The 23,481-nt window shown below is 35.9% G+C and overlaps 1 protein-coding gene across 1 annotated transcript in view; it reads right to left on the bottom strand.

The window, feature by feature from the left end:
- Positions 1 to 6,565: 6,565 nt before the first annotated feature.
- The window catches only part of LOC100893416 (filaggrin), a 38,511-nt gene continuing 21,595 nt past the window's right edge, over positions 6,566 to 23,481 (bottom strand). The window contains exons 5-18 of the mRNA XM_030986138.1: positions 21,777 to 21,890; positions 20,023 to 20,169; positions 18,569 to 18,646; positions 17,259 to 17,358; positions 16,481 to 16,576; positions 15,748 to 15,891; positions 15,208 to 15,274; positions 14,288 to 14,449; positions 13,549 to 13,626; positions 12,910 to 12,988; positions 11,298 to 11,416; positions 10,672 to 10,744; positions 9,744 to 10,025; positions 6,566 to 8,940 (exon numbers count right to left, since the gene is read on the bottom strand). Coding sequence (XP_030841998.1) covers positions 8,734 to 8,940; positions 9,744 to 10,025; positions 10,672 to 10,744; positions 11,298 to 11,416; positions 12,910 to 12,988; positions 13,549 to 13,626; positions 14,288 to 14,449; positions 15,208 to 15,274; positions 15,748 to 15,891; positions 16,481 to 16,576; positions 17,259 to 17,358; positions 18,569 to 18,646; positions 20,023 to 20,169; positions 21,777 to 21,890 — 1,746 coding nt within the window. The 3' untranslated portion in view covers positions 6,566 to 8,733. The remainder of the gene's footprint in view (positions 8,941 to 9,743; positions 10,026 to 10,671; positions 10,745 to 11,297; positions 11,417 to 12,909; positions 12,989 to 13,548; positions 13,627 to 14,287; positions 14,450 to 15,207; positions 15,275 to 15,747; positions 15,892 to 16,480; positions 16,577 to 17,258; positions 17,359 to 18,568; positions 18,647 to 20,022; positions 20,170 to 21,776; positions 21,891 to 23,481) is intronic.

Here is a 23,481-nt window from a genome sequence, read left to right as displayed (position 1 = left end):
GAGATAAGGTAATATATATTTCCTTCTCGAGTACTCGGTGACGGTCATGAGATAGGCGCTATGAGGTATAGGTGAGACTTCCTGTGTCGTGATCCAGGTAGATCTGAAACATTGACTGGATCTCTGCTACATGTACATGTGATGGTCTAATATATAACCCAGCATTAAAGTCAACATGTTAGATTCATGCAAATCTTGTACATGTAGCTCGATAACCTATTGCTTAGCTAGTACCTGGAAAAAAAAAGCCCCAGTCAAATTTGTTATAACCCACCATGTTTATACTACCCAACATAAAAGTCTGTGTTAAGAATTTCAAGTAAATCATGTAGCCTGGTTTCCTATCCATTAGCTATTGCTTGGGAAAAAAAAGCCCCAGCCAAATTTGGTATAACCCAGTATGTTACTACCCAACAAAAAAAATCTGTGTTTAGGACTTCATGTAAATCATGTAGCCTGATTTCCTTTCCATTAGTTAGTACATGTACTTGGAAAGTCCCAGTCCAATTTGTTACAACCCTATATGTGACCTCCTTGCATAAAAGTGAACTGTGGGTAACAGATCTGTCGGAGGAAGTACAATTCCATATATGTTGACCTTTTTTTTTTAAAGAAAGGAAGAAAAAGAGGGGGGGGGGGTGGGAATACTGTTATCAAATACTTTGTAGCAATTACTCTAGCCCAAGAAGGTTTATATGTGCATTTAAGAAAAACATACACATTCTGATGAAGGTAACTAATTCATTTTGCTGACAGTGTATTGGTTTCCTGTCAATCTGAACAATAACAAGATCCTAATGGAAAATTAAAAAAAAGAAAAACAGGAGTAAAACTTTGGTAGTACACCTGTCTCTGGTTAAGTTTTGTGTAAAATGTATTTTGTTGTAGGTGGATGAGGCAAAGAATGTACTACACATTTCTTTGAGACATGGGAAAGATTTTACAAAATAGAGCAATAGATCCGTAATTATGCAGTTGTCGAAATGATAGTACTTTATTTTTCATCGCTATATTTTGTTGGTTGCTAAAGGAATTCTTTAGTCACATTTGTTTGTGCCAAATTCAGGGTAAAAATATCCTGATGTTTCTGTAGCAATACTGCCGTTATTGGCCAGTGAACGCAAGACTGTTGAATGGTTTATTGTTTTCTTTCTTATTTTTGTTGCATTTAGCACAAGATATGTGGTATTCACTGTCATGATGAATGCATGCCCGCCTCTGTTAGTTGATTATTACAAAGCTGTTCACCACAACAAAAAATTGATTTCTGTTATTAAACCTATGGGAAACACATGAAAATGAAACTCTCTCAATTGAGCTAATAAAGGGTGTGTTTTATTGCCCAGTACATCTTATCAAAATTGTTTTTCTATCTCTTGGAATAGTTTTTAACCTCTTTTTCTCTACCAATACAATTCATGTATTACTTTTTATGTTTATTTTCTTTAATGATAGATCACATATGTCGTTGAGTGGTACCTTATTTTGATACCTTTTTAAGATTGTACAGTTTAATTTCATTATCAGCCTCTATAGCCAATTAAGATCATGGATAAAATTCAAAGAATATAATTTAATTTATTAACAAGTCGTTTTGCTTGGGGTTCAGTTATGCACTTTAGGTATATGCTTGACAAAAACAATCAGGGAAACATGTTTATGTTTGTTGCTATAAATCATGACTACCATGATTAAATGGAAAACTCAAGGGCCCAAATTCACAAAGGAGGTTCTTCAAACAAACCTCCTTTGTGAATTCTGGCCATGAAGTTTGTACATAAGAAGTATCATCACTTGAGGAGCCAATTCAACTCTCATGCAAATGTACATGTTTATATGTAAATATCGAGATCCGAAGGGACAATTTTTTGTATTTCCTTTTGCAGCTCCAGTTGTATAGCTCTTTTTTTATTTTAATAAGGTAAATAACCTGTGCTAAAGTAATTCAAATTCTTGTCAATCTGTGTTTTAAGTTATTTCATGTCTACTATTATGTATCTATCCTATTGTGTATCTCTATTCCCCCCCCCTATCTTGTATGAAAGAAGGGTATAAAAAAGAGATCATATTGAAATGTGACTGAAGTATTTTTTATGCTTCTTATTTCTAAGAACATTCTCTTTTGCCATTCACTATGTATTCATGAGATACTGTAAAACTAAAAACTATTGCAGCAAAGAAAAGTTCTGGAATTCTCTTTGTCAGTTCCAAACTCTGCATCACAAGAGTGCCATGCAGTGTTTGCTTTCAAGAACTGTTGAGACGATCCCTGACTGTGCACAGTGCTCATTTACATACTGCTGCTGCCTCCGTCTCTCTCTCTCTCCGTTTCCCTGTCTCTGTGCTTGAATGCAGCACAAACTTGCATGGCACGACATGCTTGGCTTTGTGTATGCAACAACAGTGAGAATTATATATATTGTAGTGGTGCTGTATAACTTATTCCTTTTCTCTGCTTCTCTTTCTCTCCTTTTTGTCTCAGGTTTAATCCTATGGTAGAAAACCTTCTTGCAGTACTCTGTTCATATCATGTACATTTTGTAAAGATAACTGTTCCTCTGTGTTTAGATTTACCAAAACCTCCTGTGAATATGTACGATGATGTATAGTAGACGAACAGATGGAGAAACAGATACCAAGTAGAAGTATTATTTCTAGACACTTTTGTACAAAAAACATAAAACTGTAAAGAAAAAAAAAGATAAAGATTCATTCCATGTGTGTATTAAATGCAGAGACTAAAATATGAAAACATTTTGTTATGTTTTCCTCTGTTCATCTCAGTCATGTAATGTAGTTCTTGGCGGTAAAAATAAAATAAGTTGCAGTATTATCTGCAGTTACTATGTAACATGTGATGTTTTGACTCTTTTATTCTTTCATTCGTGTACCATGTTTTGTGTATTCATATATTTATTTTATCAACCTTGCTAATAAAATCCCAGAAAAAATAGTTTTTGTGTACACAGTTTTGATTATTATGCCCCTTGAAAAGGCTAGCCTGTTATTGGTAAACAAAGAGCACTCCCTTAAAGGTAAAGACCAGTTTTGGAAACACTCCCCTCTCAAAAAATGAAATGGAAGCTCTTATTACCAATCATGTGAAAGAATATGTTTCGACTAATATGTGATCATTCAAATTTTGCAGAGAAACCGCCTACTAATTGATATATTCGTTAAATTATTATATCTATTTGGACCTGATAGATATAACGCATGTGTTGCGCACGTGTGGGGGTAGTCCCATATATATCTTTCTGTGTACAGTGCTTGTAACTTTATCAAGACTAGCTGGGCCAAATTTCTTATCATTTTGATGATTCCAGAACCTTGCAGTACACACAAATACTTATATGCTAGATGATCAACCTTTTCTGATCGATTCCACAACATTTCTTTCACAATGCAATCGCATGACCATAACTGGTCTTTATCTTTAAACAAAAACGTGTACCTGTAAATGAATGGCAACTGATCTCAACAAAGGATTTGCGCGTATATTCACCAAGCTTTTGTTTATAAGATACTGAAATGTGAAACATCTTACACTTTAATTTGTCATTTGTCATATCTGAACGAGCCTTAAGCCCCACTGCACTACTTATAGCTACTTGCGCCCTCTATATAGCAAACAATGCCTAATCGTTGCCTGTTGGTCCCCCATGATCCTCTTCTCTTATGTTAATTAAGAGCTGATTTGATGAGATAACCACCTGTCAGTGACCTTGCAGGGAGGTCTAATCCCCCTGGCCAAACTAGTCTAATTCATCAGACCAAGCTCCTGAAATATGATGATGATTCACAGCCTTTGTATGGCGCCATATATATGTTTCAAACTAACAGAAGAGTCTTTTTGTTTCCTTGAATGAATCGTACATTGTTGTGGGGGGGGGGGATTTATATGTATTTCCTTTATATGAAAGACTGATAAGATCCTTCTCCTTGTTCAGTCTAAAATAATTGTTTATTTAATGGCTGCATCTCTGCATGTTGTGGTCTTTACCACAACTTTCTAATGTCCTCTCAACTAAATTGAGATTCTACTTCATTTGTTCTGTAATACATTTCCTCTTGAAATCCCAGCACACATTGTTAAGAATCTACAGTTTTGTGCAATTCAGACATTGATACATGTATTTATATGACATGTAGGTTGTGGTATTACAGAAAGAAGTCTGGCTTATTCCATTGACACTCAATATTAGCAACAGACCGCACAAGTAAAAACTGCAAACTCTCTTTGCACATGCCCATAATGTGTTTCCTGTATTAAACATGAATGGCATATACATATACTGCCGATAATAGTTCATGTTTGCAAAGGAAACAAACGGATGTGTTTGTTAGTTTCTGTGGTAAATTGGGCTTGTGGCTGAAAAATACTTGTATACGTGAGTGGCGGAAAGGTTCTTATTTGTTCCGAGTGCCATTTAAAAAAAGATGAAAAGCCTAAATACAGGTAATTTAAATCTCAATTGTCTTCCACTTAAATTGTCTGATTTCAGCTTTCTGTTCATTCTTGCGACATTTACCGTGACAAAAAATCTATAGTACGTTCTTAAGAGATTAAGAGGTAAACATTTAATGCTCAATAAATGAGAGGACTCAATGCATTAAGGATTCCAATCTTTGCTATTGCTTTGTGCATACCAGCTGACATCTTTGGAACAGAATATCATACTTTTCAGGAACCCATAGACCTGTATTCTTACTAAAATTTAACCCTGATGCTGGGGTTTAAGTCTAAGGTCCTTTTGTTAAACATGACCCAGATTTAACTAAATAAGCAGAATACAGACCGAACTGGCCAGCACAATCAAACGAACATACATGACAAGAACTCCTAACAAAACTGCTTGTAGGGGTCAACAGCAAAAAAAACAAAAGAAAGACATGACAGAAAATATAAATTTGAAATATATAGTTTATTGAAAACAAGTTTAATTTCATCACAAATGTACAGTAATTGCGAAGAAAGCAACATTCCCTCGCATGAAAAAAAAAAAAAATCACCAAACAATGTTACCCAAGAAATCATTGTCACAAAATTGAGGCAAGACAGAGATAAGTTAGTGACAAAGGAGGAAAAAGAAAGAAAAAATAGTGATAAGACACTAGCAAAGATGATTGTTTATGTTGACTACGATACAGCTGCACAATGAAACAGAATGAAGTGCAACACGATATCACTTTAACACTACAAGTACCAGTGATATCTTGAACAATTTCCACTTCACTACGAGAATCCTTTTTTTAATGATTTCTAAAACTAAGAACTTTAATCAAGGTAATCAATGAAGTTGACTTTTTCTGGTTACAACTATACAATAAGAAAACATTATCAAGCATACCAGTTGTGATACAAGAATATAACACTGAATGTGTGCTTTCTCTACAAAATAAGTGTTCTAACGTTAACTAATACGTGGCTGAGTTCTACCGTACAGGTGTGAGCAAGAAATAACTTTTTTTTCTCACATGTTAGACTTTTCCGTAACACTGTGGATTACTTTGCGCAATAAGAGGCAGATATATGCTACCGAGTGCTAAATTATTTTTAGGTTGCCAAGTTTAATTCTAGGTCCACTGGCTCTGTACTGTACTAAACACAACCAAACTTTTTCTTTGGATGTACGGCACGTGCTCCTGCAACGAATGCTTCACAGTAATTTCCTTCACCAACCAAATTCCTAACGTCAACACTGGCCCAACCACTATACTATACCATACCCTAATCCTAATCTTAATCCTAATCCCGACATAAAACCCAGCTACAATCCTTACTCTTCCCATACACCTTTGACATAGATGTAACAAAGCCTGGAGCAATTGTCACCGGAGCAAATGCTGCATCATCCGTGAGGCCAAGTGGACTAAAAATGAAGTCAGCAACCTGTGAATAGTACCGCCTCCTGCTCTACACGATTGCTACACAATTGCTACACGAGCATACCATGCACTACAAAATGATGTAGTCTGCATACGGTCGGCTTACTGCAACAAAAAAACACTACCACCATGTGTTGTCAATGGCTATAGAGTACCTAAGCTGTGACATCATACAAATCTATTTTTAGAATTTCTCAATTTTTGTCTTCCGAATGTTATGAACCAGAGCACTATAACACTGTGTTCCCATAGGATGTCTATTTATTCAGATGGTCATATCTCAGCCAATGCTTAACACATTCAATTTGGTTTTCAACATTCAGACATTATTTTTAATGCTCTTTTGGAAAATAAAGAAAAAATTGAGAGATTTTTAAAATAGATTTTGATGACGTCACACTTCACCATTCTATAACGCCCTTTTAGGTGCGAGATGACGATGCATCAACAATGTACAGTCTTCAATACATGTATCAGGACTACATGTGACATCAACTAAATGCAACTGGCGAGTTTACAAGTATAAATAATGAAATGGCATGCTCGTAAACTACTGGTTAACAGGGCCCTCTTTTCATAAGACTTGTTATCATGGACAAGTGACACATTTCTGTAACAGATATGCTCTCAGCCAATCAAATGCAAGGATTTCAGTAGCTTATAACAGTTACTGCCATTTTTTATTGATAACAAGTTTTATGAAACATGGCCCTTTTTCATCTTCATTATTTATCTGACACTTTCCATATTGGATAGATCAGTCGTTTTGTGAGTTTGACATTGGTAATTAAAAAGAACAAAACACCACATGCATTTGATTGAAAAAATAATGTAAAGCATTGCTTGTCTACATGTATATACACAGTATAGGCACCTGTTATATATGATTTGATATTTCAGCTCTTTTGATACATTTGTATATGAACATATTTACAGAGTTTTTACAAGATGGTGTTCATTACACATCAAAAGAAATGAGACGTTTGTTTCTTCTTTGCTACATGAATAATCATGCCATTCCAAAAGACATTATTAAAACAGCTAAGGAAATCTTTTATTAGATTTCTAAGCTTTTTTGTGTTTCTCTCCATAATTTTGTAGAAAATACCATTGGTGTTGCAGAAAGCGCTGTGATGAATTAACCGCTCCATCAGCATTTCTAATACTTTTTTAGAAGGTAGTGGCACGGTCAATATTCTCATCGGCAAAGTCGTCAAAATGACCTAATAATAGCGGGTTTTTTATAGCGCTTAAACCTGTCGGACTTGACACTCCTGGCACTCCACAATCATTACCCTGGCTTTAGCATGACTGCCATTAAGGTGTTCTAGCATTTAAAGGAATGAATTCCTACCAGGTACCCATTAACATCATCTGGGTCGAGTGTGGCAAATGTAGATCAATGTCTTGCCAAAGGACATTAGTGCCGCGGCGGGAATTGAACCGCGAACAGTCCGGCGAACGTATCCACTCGACCCCTACACCTCTACATAGTGTGATTAGAGCCAGAAGGGCATTAACTCTTTGTCAAAGTATGTCCCTTCTGACTCCAAGCATTTGATATGATGTATGTATTGGTTTCACTTTGCCTGTTACTGTAATGCATGAAACAAAATTTAAAGTCTGAATTTGAGTAACTACATAGTACATCTTTATCATTCTGAAGGGAGCAGAAATGAAAATATTTACAATGCAATATTGATACTCATGTACAGTATCTTGCATGCAAATTGACAGTTTATATTTTCCTCCAAAAGACACACACGTTTCCCCAAAGTTTCATTTATGCAAGGACTTTACAACTTTTCTTGTATGTACAATACAAACTAGTATAGCTACAAATCAATAATTGCACTTGTGAAAAAGTATTAAGTTTTTATCATAAATAAATTATGATAAAAATAATTTCTCTATACTTATTTCATTCAAAGTATATGTACAATGTCAACTTCACTATCACTTACAATAGACTTGAGTTTTCTTTCTTGTGAACTACATGTAGCTTTTCTGCGTTTTTTAGCACTTCAAGATTTCCATACACATCCATCTCATTCTTACTATTGCAAGACAGTCCCCAAACAAACATTCCCTTGATAGGTTCCAGAGCCAGCTTGCTAGGGCCCGGGAAGCACTGGTATCTCTAGATGCTCTTTGGTGCAATCTGAGTCATTATTCGGAGCAATTTTAATCAAAAATGTTGACCAATAGTTCAGAAATAATTATGGTTGAGTAAGAATTTTGAACTGTCCATGATTTTCAAACCTGTCTTTTCAAAATTCAAACTTGTAGCTGTTACATGCTATTGAATACTCAGTTGTACAATCAAACCTGCTTAGTGACCACCTGTCTACAAAGACCATATTTTTCTTTCCCTCGAAAATGGTTTCTCATTGAAACATGTTCTAAAGGAATCTGTCTACGAAGACCACTTTTTGTGTTTCCCTTGGGTGGTCGCTATAGACAGGTTTGACTGTATCTATGAGTAAACCAACTTCTATAAAGTTGTCAAAATCTTCCTAAAAACTCCGGGACAAATCTTCGTAATGAAACAAAGGTACATAGGAACATGTACATCTCATTTCCTTCAACTTCTCCCTAATGTTGTCGACGGTGCCTTCCAATACAGCACTAGCATGGGCCAGTGCTGCATGATGATAACGGCGCTTGCTCTACGAAATATCTCACAAAAGTTTCTTACGAGTAGGTCCTTTCTATACAGCACTAGCATGGGCCAGTGCTGCATGATAAGTAACAGCGCTTGCTCTACAAAATATCTCACAAAGTGTTCTTACGAGCAGGTCCTCCCTCCTCGAGCACCGAAGCTCTCTATTTCATCCCCATCTTTCACGTCTTCTCGGGTGAATGTCCTACATCCGCCGGGGCGTGATCTTCCCCCTCCTCCTCGTCATCTTCATCCATGTCATCTGACTTGTCTTCCCCTTCCTCCTCTGAGCTGGTAGAGACCGCATCCTCCTGGGACTGGGGGAAGTGTTCCTCTATATTCTCCTCCTTGATCCCCGTCAGAGGCAGCATGCGATTGAATATATTGACCTGGAGGGTTGTGGTGTGGGTGTGGGGGTACAAATAATATATCAATTTTATCATGAAACTTCCCAATTCATAAAAACATTTTAACATCATGTCTTTAGTCTAAAGTCTTTTTTCTTCACCTGATCAGAGACTATACACTGATCCGTGAGTGTCAACCAATGAGATCTTTGATCTTTGACCTGTGATCTAAAAAAAACCTACTCTCATCTTATCTTTAATTAAGTCTTTTTTCTTTACCTGATCAGAGACTATACACTGATCCATAAGTGTCAACCCAAGGGTCATCCCGCCGATGAGATCTTTGACCTTTGACCTGCTAATCTTAAAAAAATCTACTGTCTGATAAGCTTTAGCATCATCTCTTTGGTAAAGTCTTTTTTCTTCACCTGGTCAGAGACTATAGACTGATCCATGAGGGTCAATCTAAGGGTCATCCTGTCGATAAGATCTTTGACCTTTGACTTGCTGATCTTAAAGAAAACCTTCAACAACATCATGTCTTCAGTAAAGTCTTTTTTCTTTACCTAGTCAGAGACAATAAACTGATCCATGAATGTCAACACGAGGGTCATTCTGCCGATGAGATCTTTGACCGTTGACCTGCTGGTCTAAAAAACCCTACCCTCTGATAAGCTTTAACATCATCATATCTTTAGTAAAGTCTTTTTTTGTTTACCTGGTCGGAGACTATAGACTGATCCATGAGTGTCAACCGAAGGGTCATCCTGCCGATAAGATCTTTGACCTTTGACCTGATGATCTTAAAAAAACCTTAAACAACATCATACCTCTTTTTTATTTACCTGGTCAGAGACTATTGACTGATCCATGAGGGTCAACCTGAGGGTCATCCTGCCGATGAGATCTTTGACCTGCGACCTGCTGATGTTGGAGACCTTCTCCCTGATGTTTTTGACAAACACGTTGAGTTTGTTGTTCAGTGACTGGAGGGATTCCTTCTCAGACTTGTCCAGGCGCTCGTTCCCGATGGCCAGGTCCAGGATCTGGATCCTGCTGTGGAGCTTGTAGTAGTCTGTGTCTTTAGAAGGTCTGGTGGCAGGGACTACGTCCAGAATGTATTGCACCTACGATCAAATGGGATAGCACTTAGGCTTAGTCTTGCAGGCTTTGTCTCTATTAAGATAGGCACTAAATCAAGGACACATATTGAAATCTATCTTGATAGAATCAAATAACACTTAAATTATGCCACTTGCTGAAATTCAATAACTTTGTGACACACTGACCCAGTGAAAACAAAACTAGAGTGATATGTGCCTACCATAAAGATAAACTTCAGAAGGATATTAAAGGGAATGTTTAACATTAAAAAAAAGTGTCCAACCATTAAAATATAAAAACTGACATAATCTCAAACACCACCAAGACAGTTCTACTATCATTCCGCCCTCATATGTAATACCGTAAATCTCTGTGTATAAGACACACTTTTTCCGCCGGTTAAATTCAAAAGTCGGGGGTCCGTCTTATACACAGGTACAGGATATTTTGAGTACTCAAAATGCTACTTTTTAGTGGTTTTTGAAAATATCTATGTCTCAACATAAATAAAATAATGCGAATAAACAAAAGGATCTATTATTTGAAGCTACCCTACGTTCCTTATTTGAAGGGGAGGGAGTTTTTTTGTTTGTGTCTTATACACAGAGATTTACGGCACTTTCTTCTTGAATCAAGCGTTCTTCGACAGATTGATAGAGTAATTCATACCTTGAGTTCAGGGTGGAATCCATTGTTATTCTGCTCTGGTTCAGTAGGTGAAAGCTTCTTCAAACACATGTACCTGTAAATATTAGAAGAAAATTCATATCATACCCTATGATTCTAGTCTTGGGTGGCCCTATCTTACCGTAAAACTTAAAATATTGCACGTAAATACCACTGACGGCACATCCTGAACACAATTCTGAATTTATACAGTGCTAATTTTTATCATTTGGACCTGCATATTTCAATCATATAAAAAAATTGTCATAAATTCAATAGTTTTATATAAAAGGCATCAGAATACATAATGTATGTAGAAGATACAATACACGGGATCCATCATTAGTCCTGGTTTCTAACTCTAATCAGTAATTAAAAATATACATCAAATTCACTCGAGAAGTTAATTGTAAGTTACTATGCATTGTAAATTTACGATTGATTGAAGAAGAGCTGACTAACTTTGGGAAGATACAATTTTTTTTTTTTTAATTGTGTGACTGAATCACAATTAAATTTATAATGCAACATGATTATACAACCAATAACACGATAATAATGATGGGAAGATACAATTAATTGTAACTTTTTATATCACAGGTTCCAGAAGGGAAGGCAGAGTAACTTACGCTAGCTGTCTTGACATGTATCTCCCTCTCTCAGTACAGCCAGGTATGAGATGTGTGATGTATACTAGGTTGTGATGGTGAGCAGCAACATGAGGTAAGACATGGCACAGACGTTCAGCCTGTAACGAAGACAATACATCACGCCGTAATGGTAATGTAAAGCATTTAAAAAGCATGCATCAATAAATATACCTTCTACACAGAAAGGATATTTCACAAATTTAAACATTAGGAAAAAAATGCTTCTGATTTATTCTCCCCCCCCCCCCCCTCCATTACAAAACCCCCCAAAACAATAGTTTTACCTTCTATGAAGAAATGATTTATCTCAGTAAAATACAAAGGAATGTACCTACAAGATTTGTGCTCCAGGTGATAAACAATTAGGCTCGTTATCATACCTGTCACCTCCAAGTCCACCCTCTCCCCCAAATTGAATGAATACATTTTTTTACATATATAAATAAGACTATAGAGATATCCTAAAGCTTCTTGTCTTGCACTTTTAGGAGTGAGATAAAAGTTCTTGTACGTCTATTGTTGTTGCTATTTTAAATAAGACCGTCTAAAGCTAGAACTTTTAAACTAATTATATTACCTAAGAAGTGAGAGGACTGGTTTGAGATGCATAGCTGCCAACATTTCGAATTTTCAATTAGTAACATTTAAGTAAAACTGAATATCATGTGTGCACAAAGCGCACATCATGTCTGACCTGCCAACCTCTGGAGTTCAAAAACTGGATTCTTTAATCCCATAAGTTGTATTTTACTGACAAAAATTGTATAATTTTTTTTTAAAAAAACACAGATCAATGCCTCTTCCAGTTCCTACATACAGGAAGATTTTTTTTATGGATCATTGGTTAAATATGGATGATTTCGTTACGACTGGTGTGTTCGATGAACATCCCTAAATTTCTAATGTGAGATGCTTGTAGGATACTTTACAGAACAGAATGGGCATTTTGCCGTTGAAAATGTTTCACACAAAATTGAAAAAAAATATTAATTTTTTTTTATTTTATTTTTTTTAATTCATAACAATAGAAGGGTATTTGTAATTTTGTAAGGAGGGTGGGAAATTCGTAACAATTACAATTTTTTTGTTGTAACAGTTGGCAGCTATAGAGACATTGCCTCACCTATACCATTCAATTAACATATATTCTCCTAGTGTTACAAAACAAACATACTAAACATTTTAAATACTAAATAATTAATGAAAGAAGCAAAACCTAACACATTATCTCGCTAAACATGTGTTACGATCGACAGATATAAAACTTTTTTTTTGAAAGAGAAGAAAAAATATAGGAATAGAGCATACCTGCCAACATTTGAAAATAAGAATTAAGAATTTCAAGCAGGGTATGCCGGCCTTACAAATTCGCTGCTCAATCGTGCAGCCAGTCAACGCACGCGATACACAAACTCTCAAATCGCGGCATATGATAAACAAACTGAATTTAGCTTTTAAAAAATTTTAAATGAAATTTCAGAATTTTGACAAATCTGAATATTCCGGCTAATTTGGAAGGGTTGGCAGGTATGATAGAGTAGCCCTACATATAAATGGCATAGTAACTTGAGTGCTAAACTGTTAAACTCACCTGAGCCTCCCATGAAGGTTCAGGTACACATTCAAACAGGGCTAGCAGACATAGAGTGAAATCATTCTCTACAGCCTTCCTGCAAAGAGAACAAAGAAAGGAGTCTGTATTAGATCAGTCTCGAACATTCATAATGCAGGCACATGTTGAACTTTGTGCACATCGTTGTGCATTGACAGGAAATGTAGAGAATAGTGACATTATTATCACCCTCCATGTTCATCAGGCTTCATCCGTGCCTGAGTGGAGATAAGTTCACTGTACCGTATTCAAAATAAGAGCTTCAAAATTCACTTCTACAATTAGTTGTATAGCAGTGTAAATACACTCTCAATATACATAAGAACTTGTTTTGTAGACTAATGGGCACACACGTAGTAGCTCGCATAGAATAGGGCCCACGCAGAACCCAAGTTGAAGTTTGGTTCCAAGCCGGGGGAATTGATGTTATTGTTTATTTTCTTCATACTCCTTAACAGTTAACCTGCAGAATGCAAGGTATTGTTTTAAAGGTTGATTTTAAATATTCTACCTGTAGTATTATACACACATTATTTTTTTCAGGTGATTGGTAAACTTCATCTTCATCTTAATACAATATTTTATGAAGGGAGAGTCGGATAATAGTTGTGCTCTTACATGATGAAGTATTTCTCGAGAGATGCCTTGCAAACGAGAACGGCTAGGCAGGAAACCTCTTCTTCCGTATAAGGAAACCTATAGTAATCAAAAGATAACAGTGGTGTATGAGAACACAAGTCATGGTTATCAGCAATCTCTAAAATGGGTATCTAACATCCACAGTGCATGTAAAAACAATTTTTTTTCCTTCACATTTAGATGTCTACATTTCAACTAAGGCATATTGTAGGAAAAATCAAATAAATATTTGTTTGTCTGTTTGTTGAAGGTGGCTTTCCACAAGATAATGAATTTCTGACGACTGTAAAAGTTATCAATCTACATTTGCCACTCTCCACCCAGGTGAAGTAAATTGGGTACCCGGTAAGAAGTGATTTCTTGAATACTTCAGTGCCTTATCGTGGGGGCTCAGCTAAATCCAGGGTAATAATATAATACTTTGCATTAAGCGCAGTAGAGTATATTTGCATAGTAGCATCAATATATGGTGGTGGTGGTTATTTTACCTGACTGTTAAGAAAGCATAAATGCTTGTTAGTAAGCAACCAGAGGACCGATGGCTTTAGGTCCTCCCTGAGAGACCTGGTATGAGGATTAATGCCTTACCAAAGGGCACTAGCGCATCACCTTGGTTTCGAACCCGGGTCGCCGGATTACAAGACCCCCGCTCTACCGACTGAGCTATCGCGCCTGGTCATATTATTATGATTATTAGTTCCTTGGAGAATAGTTTTACCTGTCAACGGTTTTCCTGGTGATGAGGGCCAGAGTCAAGATCTTGATGACCTTCATAAGGTTGTTACCATGGTAACGTGCCTTCACCGGATCTGTAAGATCAGCTGCAGAGGGTTGAACTCTCTCCTTTTGTTGGCCGGACTTGTCTTCTCCCATTGGTGGTCTGTCAAATAGTCAAATATCAAAAAGTCAAAATTTAAAAAAAATCACCAAAAAAATATGGAGAATGTCTACAGTGTACCAAATGGATTCACAATCTCATTAGGATTGATTAAAGTATGTGCAACTACCTTGATAGAATAATTCCTCTAGATGTATACTCTAGCTATGCAACAATATTGAAAACACTTTATCATTATTTCAACAACAAAAATCAATATTACTGCTCATTTGCATATTTATTAACTGTCATATTCACATCAGTATGTATACCATTACTTCAAATAAGGTCCTTAAATGATCTGGAAATATACATGTATGATACTTGCATCGTATGGCCCCCCTTTTTTTTTGGGGGGGGGGGGGGTTTGAACCGCCCTTTTTCTATTCCCAAAGTGCCTTAATAATGCTGAGAATAGACAGCCTTTACGTTGAATTCAACATTACAGAATTGTTAGATCAATCCATGCAACTATGAAAATGTCTTGGTACTTCGAGTTAATGTGGAGACACTTGTTCCTCTAAAGTGAGCTTCAATTAGTGGCGAAATAAGGATTCCAATTCAGCCGATGATTTCAATAACTCAATACTACCATTTGAATTAAATCGCATAGATGTGGGCAAATCAATATCAACAATTCATCATGATAAAAGTTAATTAAAGTGAAATTTCAAAGGATGGTATTATTGAGTTTAGTTTTGTTAGTAATCCTCCTTAAAAATGAAATAAGATTGGTAAGAGCGGAAATGATGCTTAAATACCTGATGGAATTTTCATCAAATTCTGGATTTACAAGGCCAGGTGGTAGCAGGTCATTGAATGATGCACCTATAGAAAATCACAGGAATTAAAAAAATTGAAAATGATTGGTACATTTGAATACAATGACATGCATTGAACAAGCAGAAATGTCTACATTTGTGGGAACATTTATGTCAACGATACAAAACTTAGTCTGTCATACCAATCAGAAAACAACATCTAAATTAGTGTCATGATAATAACAATGACAGATGATTTTATACACACAGGTAGAAATATGAACATATTTTTAAACTTCTCAATAAAAGTGAAATGCAGCAGGACAAAATAAAAAATGAAAAGATGATCAAATATGATGCCATGAACACTAATTATGATAGCAAAGGAAGTTGGAATTTAAAAAAAGACAAATTATGAACTAATTTCAATTTTTCATGAAAAAAACGAGTCAAATAATGAACTAATAGAAAACGATAAATATGCAGAACATAAACAGATCAGAAATTAGAAGAGTGTAAAGGAAAAAAATAAAAACTTACCATAGTTGACTAGAATCTGAGTGATTTCAGCCACAGATGGCGCCCAAGGCACGACAGCAGGATGCTGTATTGGCCATGAGTTGAGAATGGACCACATGGTCTGGTAAGCCTTGTTCACTACATTACAATCTGTGTGCACAGACACTGGAATACAAGATTAAAAGAGAGAGAGAGAGGAAAAATTAGTGTTTTATAAGTGTACTGTATGCCAACCATTGCAATCTGTATGGAAAGACACTGAACTGCAAGATTTAAAAAAAAGGGCATGTGGATGACGAGCGGATATGACGTTACCACTCCGGTACTCTATAACTATGCACAGATACCGAGATAGATGATTCATCAAGTGGTCCCTAAACAATAACATGTATTCATGATAATAAGAGAAGTCGGTCATAAACAGTTTGATCTGTTTACATTCTCAATTACCTACATGTCTGAATAAATATCTTTCCTTTTCATTTCCCATTCTAATTGTTTTCTCCCTTCGAATCCCTTTTCTACTTAAGCCCCACATCTCTGTATATTATTCAAAACCATTCTTGTACAATTCAAGTGAAGAGGAATATCATTTCTTCTACTTCTTCTTCTGATGATGATGATGATTAAGTCTGCCTCCTTCAATTGACTGAAGATTCTTGCAAACTATGTGTGTGTGTGAGTTAACTGCAATTTAAGTCCATTCGAGCGCTATTTACATTTTATACAGTTTATTTACAAATATTGTACTTACTGAGTCTGAAGAGCCAAAGCATGAAGGCAGGCGGACAAGGCTTGGAATGATATGCCATCTCTACAGCAAAGGTTCTCAACATTTCAACCATTTCATCTGAAAAACAAACAAAAACAAAAGTAAATTTTTAATCAGAAGAATGGATCTCATTAATATTAATAATAATAATAATAACGGTGCTTATAAAGCGGTTACCACTGAAGTCTCTAAGCGCTACATCCAAAGGTACAGAATTTAATATATTTGAGATACTCAGCAAACGATTCAAGGATAGAGCTTTGTTTTGTGAGGGTGATGTACTGGTATACTAATGAATACTTAAGACTAAATGAAATAAATCTCCCTCTCTTATATAAGAATAAGGAGTTTTGGCATGGGTCATAATGATTCATCAACCTTCAAATATTTTCTGCAGTTTAATAATTAAAACAGAAATTTTGTAGATTGACTGTTTATAGAGGAAACACAGAATTGTACAAAATTGATAATAAAAATGTATATTGAATGATTACTATTCAAAACAAAAAGAGGTATAGCATTTCTACATATAAAATAATATGAGAAATCATAGAAACTTTTCAGATTTAACCGTAGCTATATCACCTATTTTGGATCAAAATAATGTAGGCCTGAACTGGGCCCTGTCTTAAAAAGAGTTACGATTGATCCAATCAATTGCAAGTTTGTAGTCCCCTATCTCTTATGTACATAGTTGCGATTGATATCAACTCTTTGGTCTCAATATTTATAGGGAAAAGGACAGAAGGATATACCTTACCTGGTGTTGCTTTCAGCATAAGACTTTCCAGTGCACTGGGTTTATCAGGCTTGAACCCACAACCTGCCAATGAGGCCATGTGGTCATTGTAGTTGAAGATCTATTCATAAGCAGAATATAATGTATAATGTATTGAGTTTTATGAAAGCTAGATGTGATGTCTCCAGGATTCTTATCATACAAAATACAGAGCTGCCACCCCAACTGAACAAAAATCCTATTGTTCCCCCCCCCCCAAAAAAAAAAAATTAAATTAAAAAATCCTATTTTTGATTGATAAGTAATTTCTTTTTGTTAGACTGTGTTCGTTTGACATGTTGAAGAATTATGCATGAGTACATTTTACAAACATTTTGTTGAAGATGCAAGAGTTTGTCATGAATTATCGTTCAATGATCAAGTGAGAGAAGCATGTACATATATTTGTTATGGACCATTGGTTGATATGCATGATTCCGTCATGACTGGTGTGTTCGATGAACCAATAAACTTCCCCAAATTGCCGATGTGAGATGCATGTAGGATACTTTATAGGAGAGAATGGGCAATTTGCCATTGAAAATGGCACACACACACAAAATACACAAGTAGATTCAATTTTTTTGTTTGTGAAAATTGTATTTACTTCTAAAAATCGTACAAAATATGATAAAATCGTACTGGTTGGCAGCTCTGAAAGAGAAAAAAATTGCCCAAAAGGGCAGATCAGAAGTTTTTTAAATTGACACACTTCTATCATGAACCTGCATGCTGACAACAAATAAGAAAGTTATGGAACTTTAAATTTTCACATAGTTTCATGAAACAGTGATATGTATCACATACCGTAAGATCCTTTCATAAAGAAAGAATGTGAACGTTTTACCAGAACTCAACAATTTTGTCCTTGAAGGGATTGGTTATCTTTGCCTCAGATTCTAAACAAAATCCTGTATTTAGACCATGCTGCACAATCATGATTATAAACCTTTAATAGGTCAGTCAGGAATCCCATTGACTTTTACAATTTTCACCTGTCTGATTGTCAAGATATTTAGGATTGGAATTAGAAATTTCAAGAACAGTTTTTATAACACTACAGTCTGTTGGGGGAAATGAGTATGGAAATGAGTATGGAAAAGACGGTCACTCAAAGAATTTTACTCGTTTGTAGCACTTCAAGATCATTTTGAAGCAGAATTTTTGTAGGGCTACAATATTACACCATATTACAAACACTGATAACACGTAGGGCCATGCATCTCAGATTTATAAACTGGAAACATTGTAAAACAATGCCTTTAAGATGACAAGTGTTATGTTGATCCTACCTGTCTGAGTTTTGTCTGATCAAAAATATCTTCACCAGGATGGACTTTGGGTATCTTCTGCTCTTCAGACACACCATACTGTGAAATCATCATAAAACAACAGAGAAAACGTCATATAAATGTACATCACCAGGGAGGTGTTTCACAACATCATAAGTCAAACTTATCTCTTAAGTTGGACTTAAAAATTATGGAGAGCAATTGGTAGCCTTAAAATAAGATATATTCAAAAGCAAAAATTCAAGTATTCTAGACTTTTCATTAATTCCACATCAAGAACGAGAAATCACCTTGATAATAGAAAATATGAAGGATTTGAATCAACATTTTATGCCATATGAAATAACTTTTACAAAACATTTTCATAGATGCTAACGGCTTTCCATAATTGTTAAAGGTAAAGACCAGTATTGGAAACGCCCCAATTTCAAAAAATGAAATGGAAGCTCTTATTACCAATCATGTGAAAGAATATGTTTTGACTAATACATGATGATAAAAAATTTGCCGAGAAACCGCCTACTAATTCATATATTTGGTAAATTTGTTTCTCTCATGGTCTGTGAGAGATATAGGGTAGTCCCATATACATCTTTCTGTGTATAGTGGTTGTAACTTTACGAAGAATGGGCCAAATTTCTTATCATTTTGATGATTCCAGAACCTTGCAAATGCTAGATGCTAGATGATCAACCTTTTCTGATCGATTCCACAACGTTTCTTTCACAATGCAATTGCATGACCATAACTGGTCTTTACCTTTAAGTCCAATTAAGAGATAAGTTCAACTTAGGATATTTTGTGAAACACCCCCCAGGTAAAACAACAACCCACCAACCAAAAGCAAACTAACAAATAAATAACACAACTGGAATGGGAAACATCCTGAAGAGTCCTGAGAAATATATCACAGTGATTTTCTTTTTTAATTCTTCAGAATCAGCCAAACTAGCTATGAATCTACTAACCAATATCCACAAAGTGAAAGTGAGGATTGGCACCATGGCTGAATTACACAAATGCCATCTTCAAATGCAACAATACATGCATACAATAATAATATGTATAACCTTTATCGCTGTAAGAATTGAATAGAAAGTCAATGAGAGCTCTGAAAGGAAACAAAATATTCAAGTAAAATCATAAGTTCATCTGCAGATTCAAATTTGTGAAGGAGCTCCAATAATTTTTAAAAATCTCTACAGTGATTTAAAGCCCCACTGCACTACTTACTGTATAGCTACTTGCGCCCTCTTTATAGCAAACAATGCCTAATCAGTTCCTGTTGGTCCCCCATGATCCTCTTTTTCTTATGTTAATTGAGAGCTGATTTGATGAGATAACCACATGTCAGTGACCTTGTAGGGAGGTCTAATCCCCCCTGGCCAAACTAGTGCAGACGGGCTTTAAGGTGATTTAAATCAGTAGTCACCCAAAGCAGATCAGGCTCTTACCCTTTCGAGAATGGCTTGGTTTTCCTCTGGTTCATCTGATCCGTTGTCATGGTCACCATCACCGGTCTCCTGTTGTTCCTCCATCTGTCTAGCGAACCCTCCCTGGCTCACATCCTGCTTCAGACGTTCGAATGTCGCTTCAAATTTCTTTTGTTTTGAGGACAAAATGGAAGATAGAAGACTTAGGTTTATTCTTTTTTTCAACTTCTTACCTGATGTAGAGATGTTGCAGTTGAGTGGTTTAAATAATAATAATAATATTTCGCTTTTATATAGCACCCAATACATCGATACAACGATGTGTGTAAGCACTTTACAGATATATTATTACCCTGGTTGGATTCAGGCTTACCCGCACAAAATGTGTGCACATTCTCCACTCCCTGGGGAGCATTCTGGCCACTCGCCATTTTACAAGAGCACACTTGCTCATCCACCCACATAAACTTTCGCATCCTACCGGGTACCCATTTAACACCTGGGTGGAGAGTGGCAAATGTAGATTAACGTCTTGCCAAAGGGGATCAGAGTTGCGGCGGGACTCGAACCCCCTACCTTGTGATCTGCAGTCGGGTGACTTATCCACTTGACCACAACGCCTCTACAAATACTTGACTGGAGATGCAAAGGTCGTGGGTTAGAGCTCGTATGTTGCACTTGTGTCCTTAGGTGAGACATTAATCCACATTTGCCACTCTCTGCCCAGGTGCTACTGGGGATTCCTTGAATGCTTTGAGCACCGAAATCCATACATGTAGCTTAGCTAGAGTCCGGGTAATATTGGAGTGCCTTGAGCACATTACATGGTAGATATGAGCACTATGAAAATATCCAGTTTTATTTTTCAATGTACAATGAATGCTTTAAGTTTGCGCAAAATTAGGAGATAATCATCACAAACTTCAAAACAGCTTGCTACCATCACTGCCAGGCATTTTGAAAGTATGAACCAGATATAATACAAGGACAGATTGTGAAGTAATTAAGTGATTCTAAGACTGCAACCCACACATTGTACATTTCGGATTTAAAAGGTTGCCTAAAGAATTAATAGAGTTGATATTGGATTTAAATGTTTTGCATGAGCTGTAACTTTTTCATCCTACACCTGTACTGTTTTATTTTATTTCATATACCATATAAATATTGCCATGAATATATAGATTATCATGAATTGTACATTTATATGTTATAAACTACAAATATGCAAATGTTGATTATTTTCATTGGAAGAATGCATTTGTCTTCTATACCATGCAATTAACTGTAAATAAAATTGATTGGAATTAAATTGAATAGAACTGAACTGAACTGAAATTAGTTGACCTGAATGGAATGGAATTGAATTGAAATTAAACAAACTAAATTGAATTGAACTGAATTGAGAGGAATGGAATTGAAATTATTGAATTGAATTGAATTGATCGGAATGGAATGGAATTGAATTGAAATTAAACAAACTGAATTGAATTGAACTGAATTGAGAGGAATGGAATTGAAATTATTGAATTGAATTGAATTAATCGGAATGGAATGGAATTGAATTGAAATTAAACAAACTGAATTGAATTGAACTGAATTGAGAGGAATGGAATTGAAATTATTGAATTGAATTGAATGGATTCCGAATCAAAATGGACAGAATGGAATAGAATTGAAATGAATTGAAATAGAATCAAAGTTAACTGAATTGAACTAGAATCAAACTTAACTGAATTGAATTGAACTAAATCAAATTCAATTTAACAACTCACCGTTTTCTTCTTCATATCCACCATCTTGGCCAAACTGAACCTAAGTTTTCTCTTCTTTGTTGTCGTTTCCTCTGTGCTCATTTCCTGGGACAGCCTCCCTGGGCTAAGGGAATCCTATGAAATAAAAAAAAAAGTGCGAGAGAGAGAGAGAGAGAGAGAGAGAGAGAGAGAGAGAGAATAGAAATCATTATAGCTATAAGTTTACAAAATCTTAAATAATAATAATAATATTTTTGCTAATATAGCGCTTAAAACGTTGGGAATGTCCGAGTTTCTAAGCGCTTTACATTATTATCCCGGTCATCGGATTCTGCACACATCGGATTCATCGGATTCCGAACACAATATATGCACTTTCTCCACTACCTGGGGAGCATTCCAACAAAGAGCTACAAGGCTCAAATTGCTACGCATACCACATTGGCTTTCGCATCCTACCGGGTACCCATGTAACACCTGGGTGGAGAGTGGCAAATGTAGATCAATGTCTTGCCAAAGGACATTAGTGCCGCATCGGGACTCGAACCGCGGACATTGTGATTGACAGTCCGGTGACGTATCCACTTGACCACATACGTGGATTTTAAAAAACACACACCAAGAAATGATCAGGTAGCATGGTGGTTCAGTGGGTAGAGCAGTGGTCTTAGAAACATACATTCCACGGTTAAAAACCATGTCTGCAATAGCATATTTGTAAGGCAACAATCCCTGATCACCCAGTCCTTCTGATAGGACTCAAAAACTGAAGGTCTCTGTCTTGTCTGCATATACCGTATACACAAGCATAAGCATATATCCTCTCTGTGTGGTCAGGTTCGACAATGTATCAATGTCATGTATTTGAATTGTCAAACATCATATTTAGGTAATGATCAATAAGGTAGCACAAAACAATTGGATGATAAAAAAAAGAGTATTATGATTACAAACACATGTTCTTCATTCTCAAGGCTACAAGAACCTTTGTTTTCCTGTTTTATTCAGCTATAAACAGACCTGGTCATGTATAGTACTTCTATATACGGATTGTGATACCACCTGTTAACCCTGATGATAATAGATTCATTTCATGATGCACAATGGACCAATCGATTGCCCAGGTTCTTGTCATGAGATATAGTATCTATATTGTATAGTGTGATCAATAGCATTAAAGCGTACCAATCACATGAAAAATTAATTCATGTATAGCTAGAATATTTACCATCAACCTCAAAATAACTTTACCTGGCATTCTATGGATAAACGGTTAAGGATTGTGAAGAAAATAAAGGATAACATTAAACCCCACGCATAGGGCTCACACGGAACCAGAGTCCGACTTTGGTTTCGTACGAGCCTTATTCTACATGATGAGTATGAGTGCGCTAAATAGTCGACTCAACCAGAGGTTTGACTGTTTACAGAGAATGTATTCAAATTATATCTCTGTAGAAATAATATTTGAAGCTCATATTATGAATATGAACACTATAGCCACATGGGATCTTTTTCATCAACAGCAAAAAATGTTTTGGTGATTGGTACACTTTAAGACCACAGTTTAAGACCACAGCTGCCATATTTTTCAAGAACACTATCTGGATACAAGAATTTTTTTAGGAAATTCCCAAATCAATATCATAGAAATTGCCACTTAAATATCAGCATTTTGAATGACAGCTTCTATTATATTCTCAAATCTCAGTATGGAACAGTAACA

Source organism: Strongylocentrotus purpuratus, unplaced genomic scaffold, assembly GCF_000002235.5.
Source record: "Strongylocentrotus purpuratus isolate Spur 01 unplaced genomic scaffold, Spur_5.0 spur5_scaffold_15, whole genome shotgun sequence".
Taxonomy (NCBI): Eukaryota; Metazoa; Echinodermata; class Echinoidea; order Camarodonta; family Strongylocentrotidae; genus Strongylocentrotus; species Strongylocentrotus purpuratus.
This window is presented reverse-complemented; position numbering and strand designations above follow the sequence as displayed.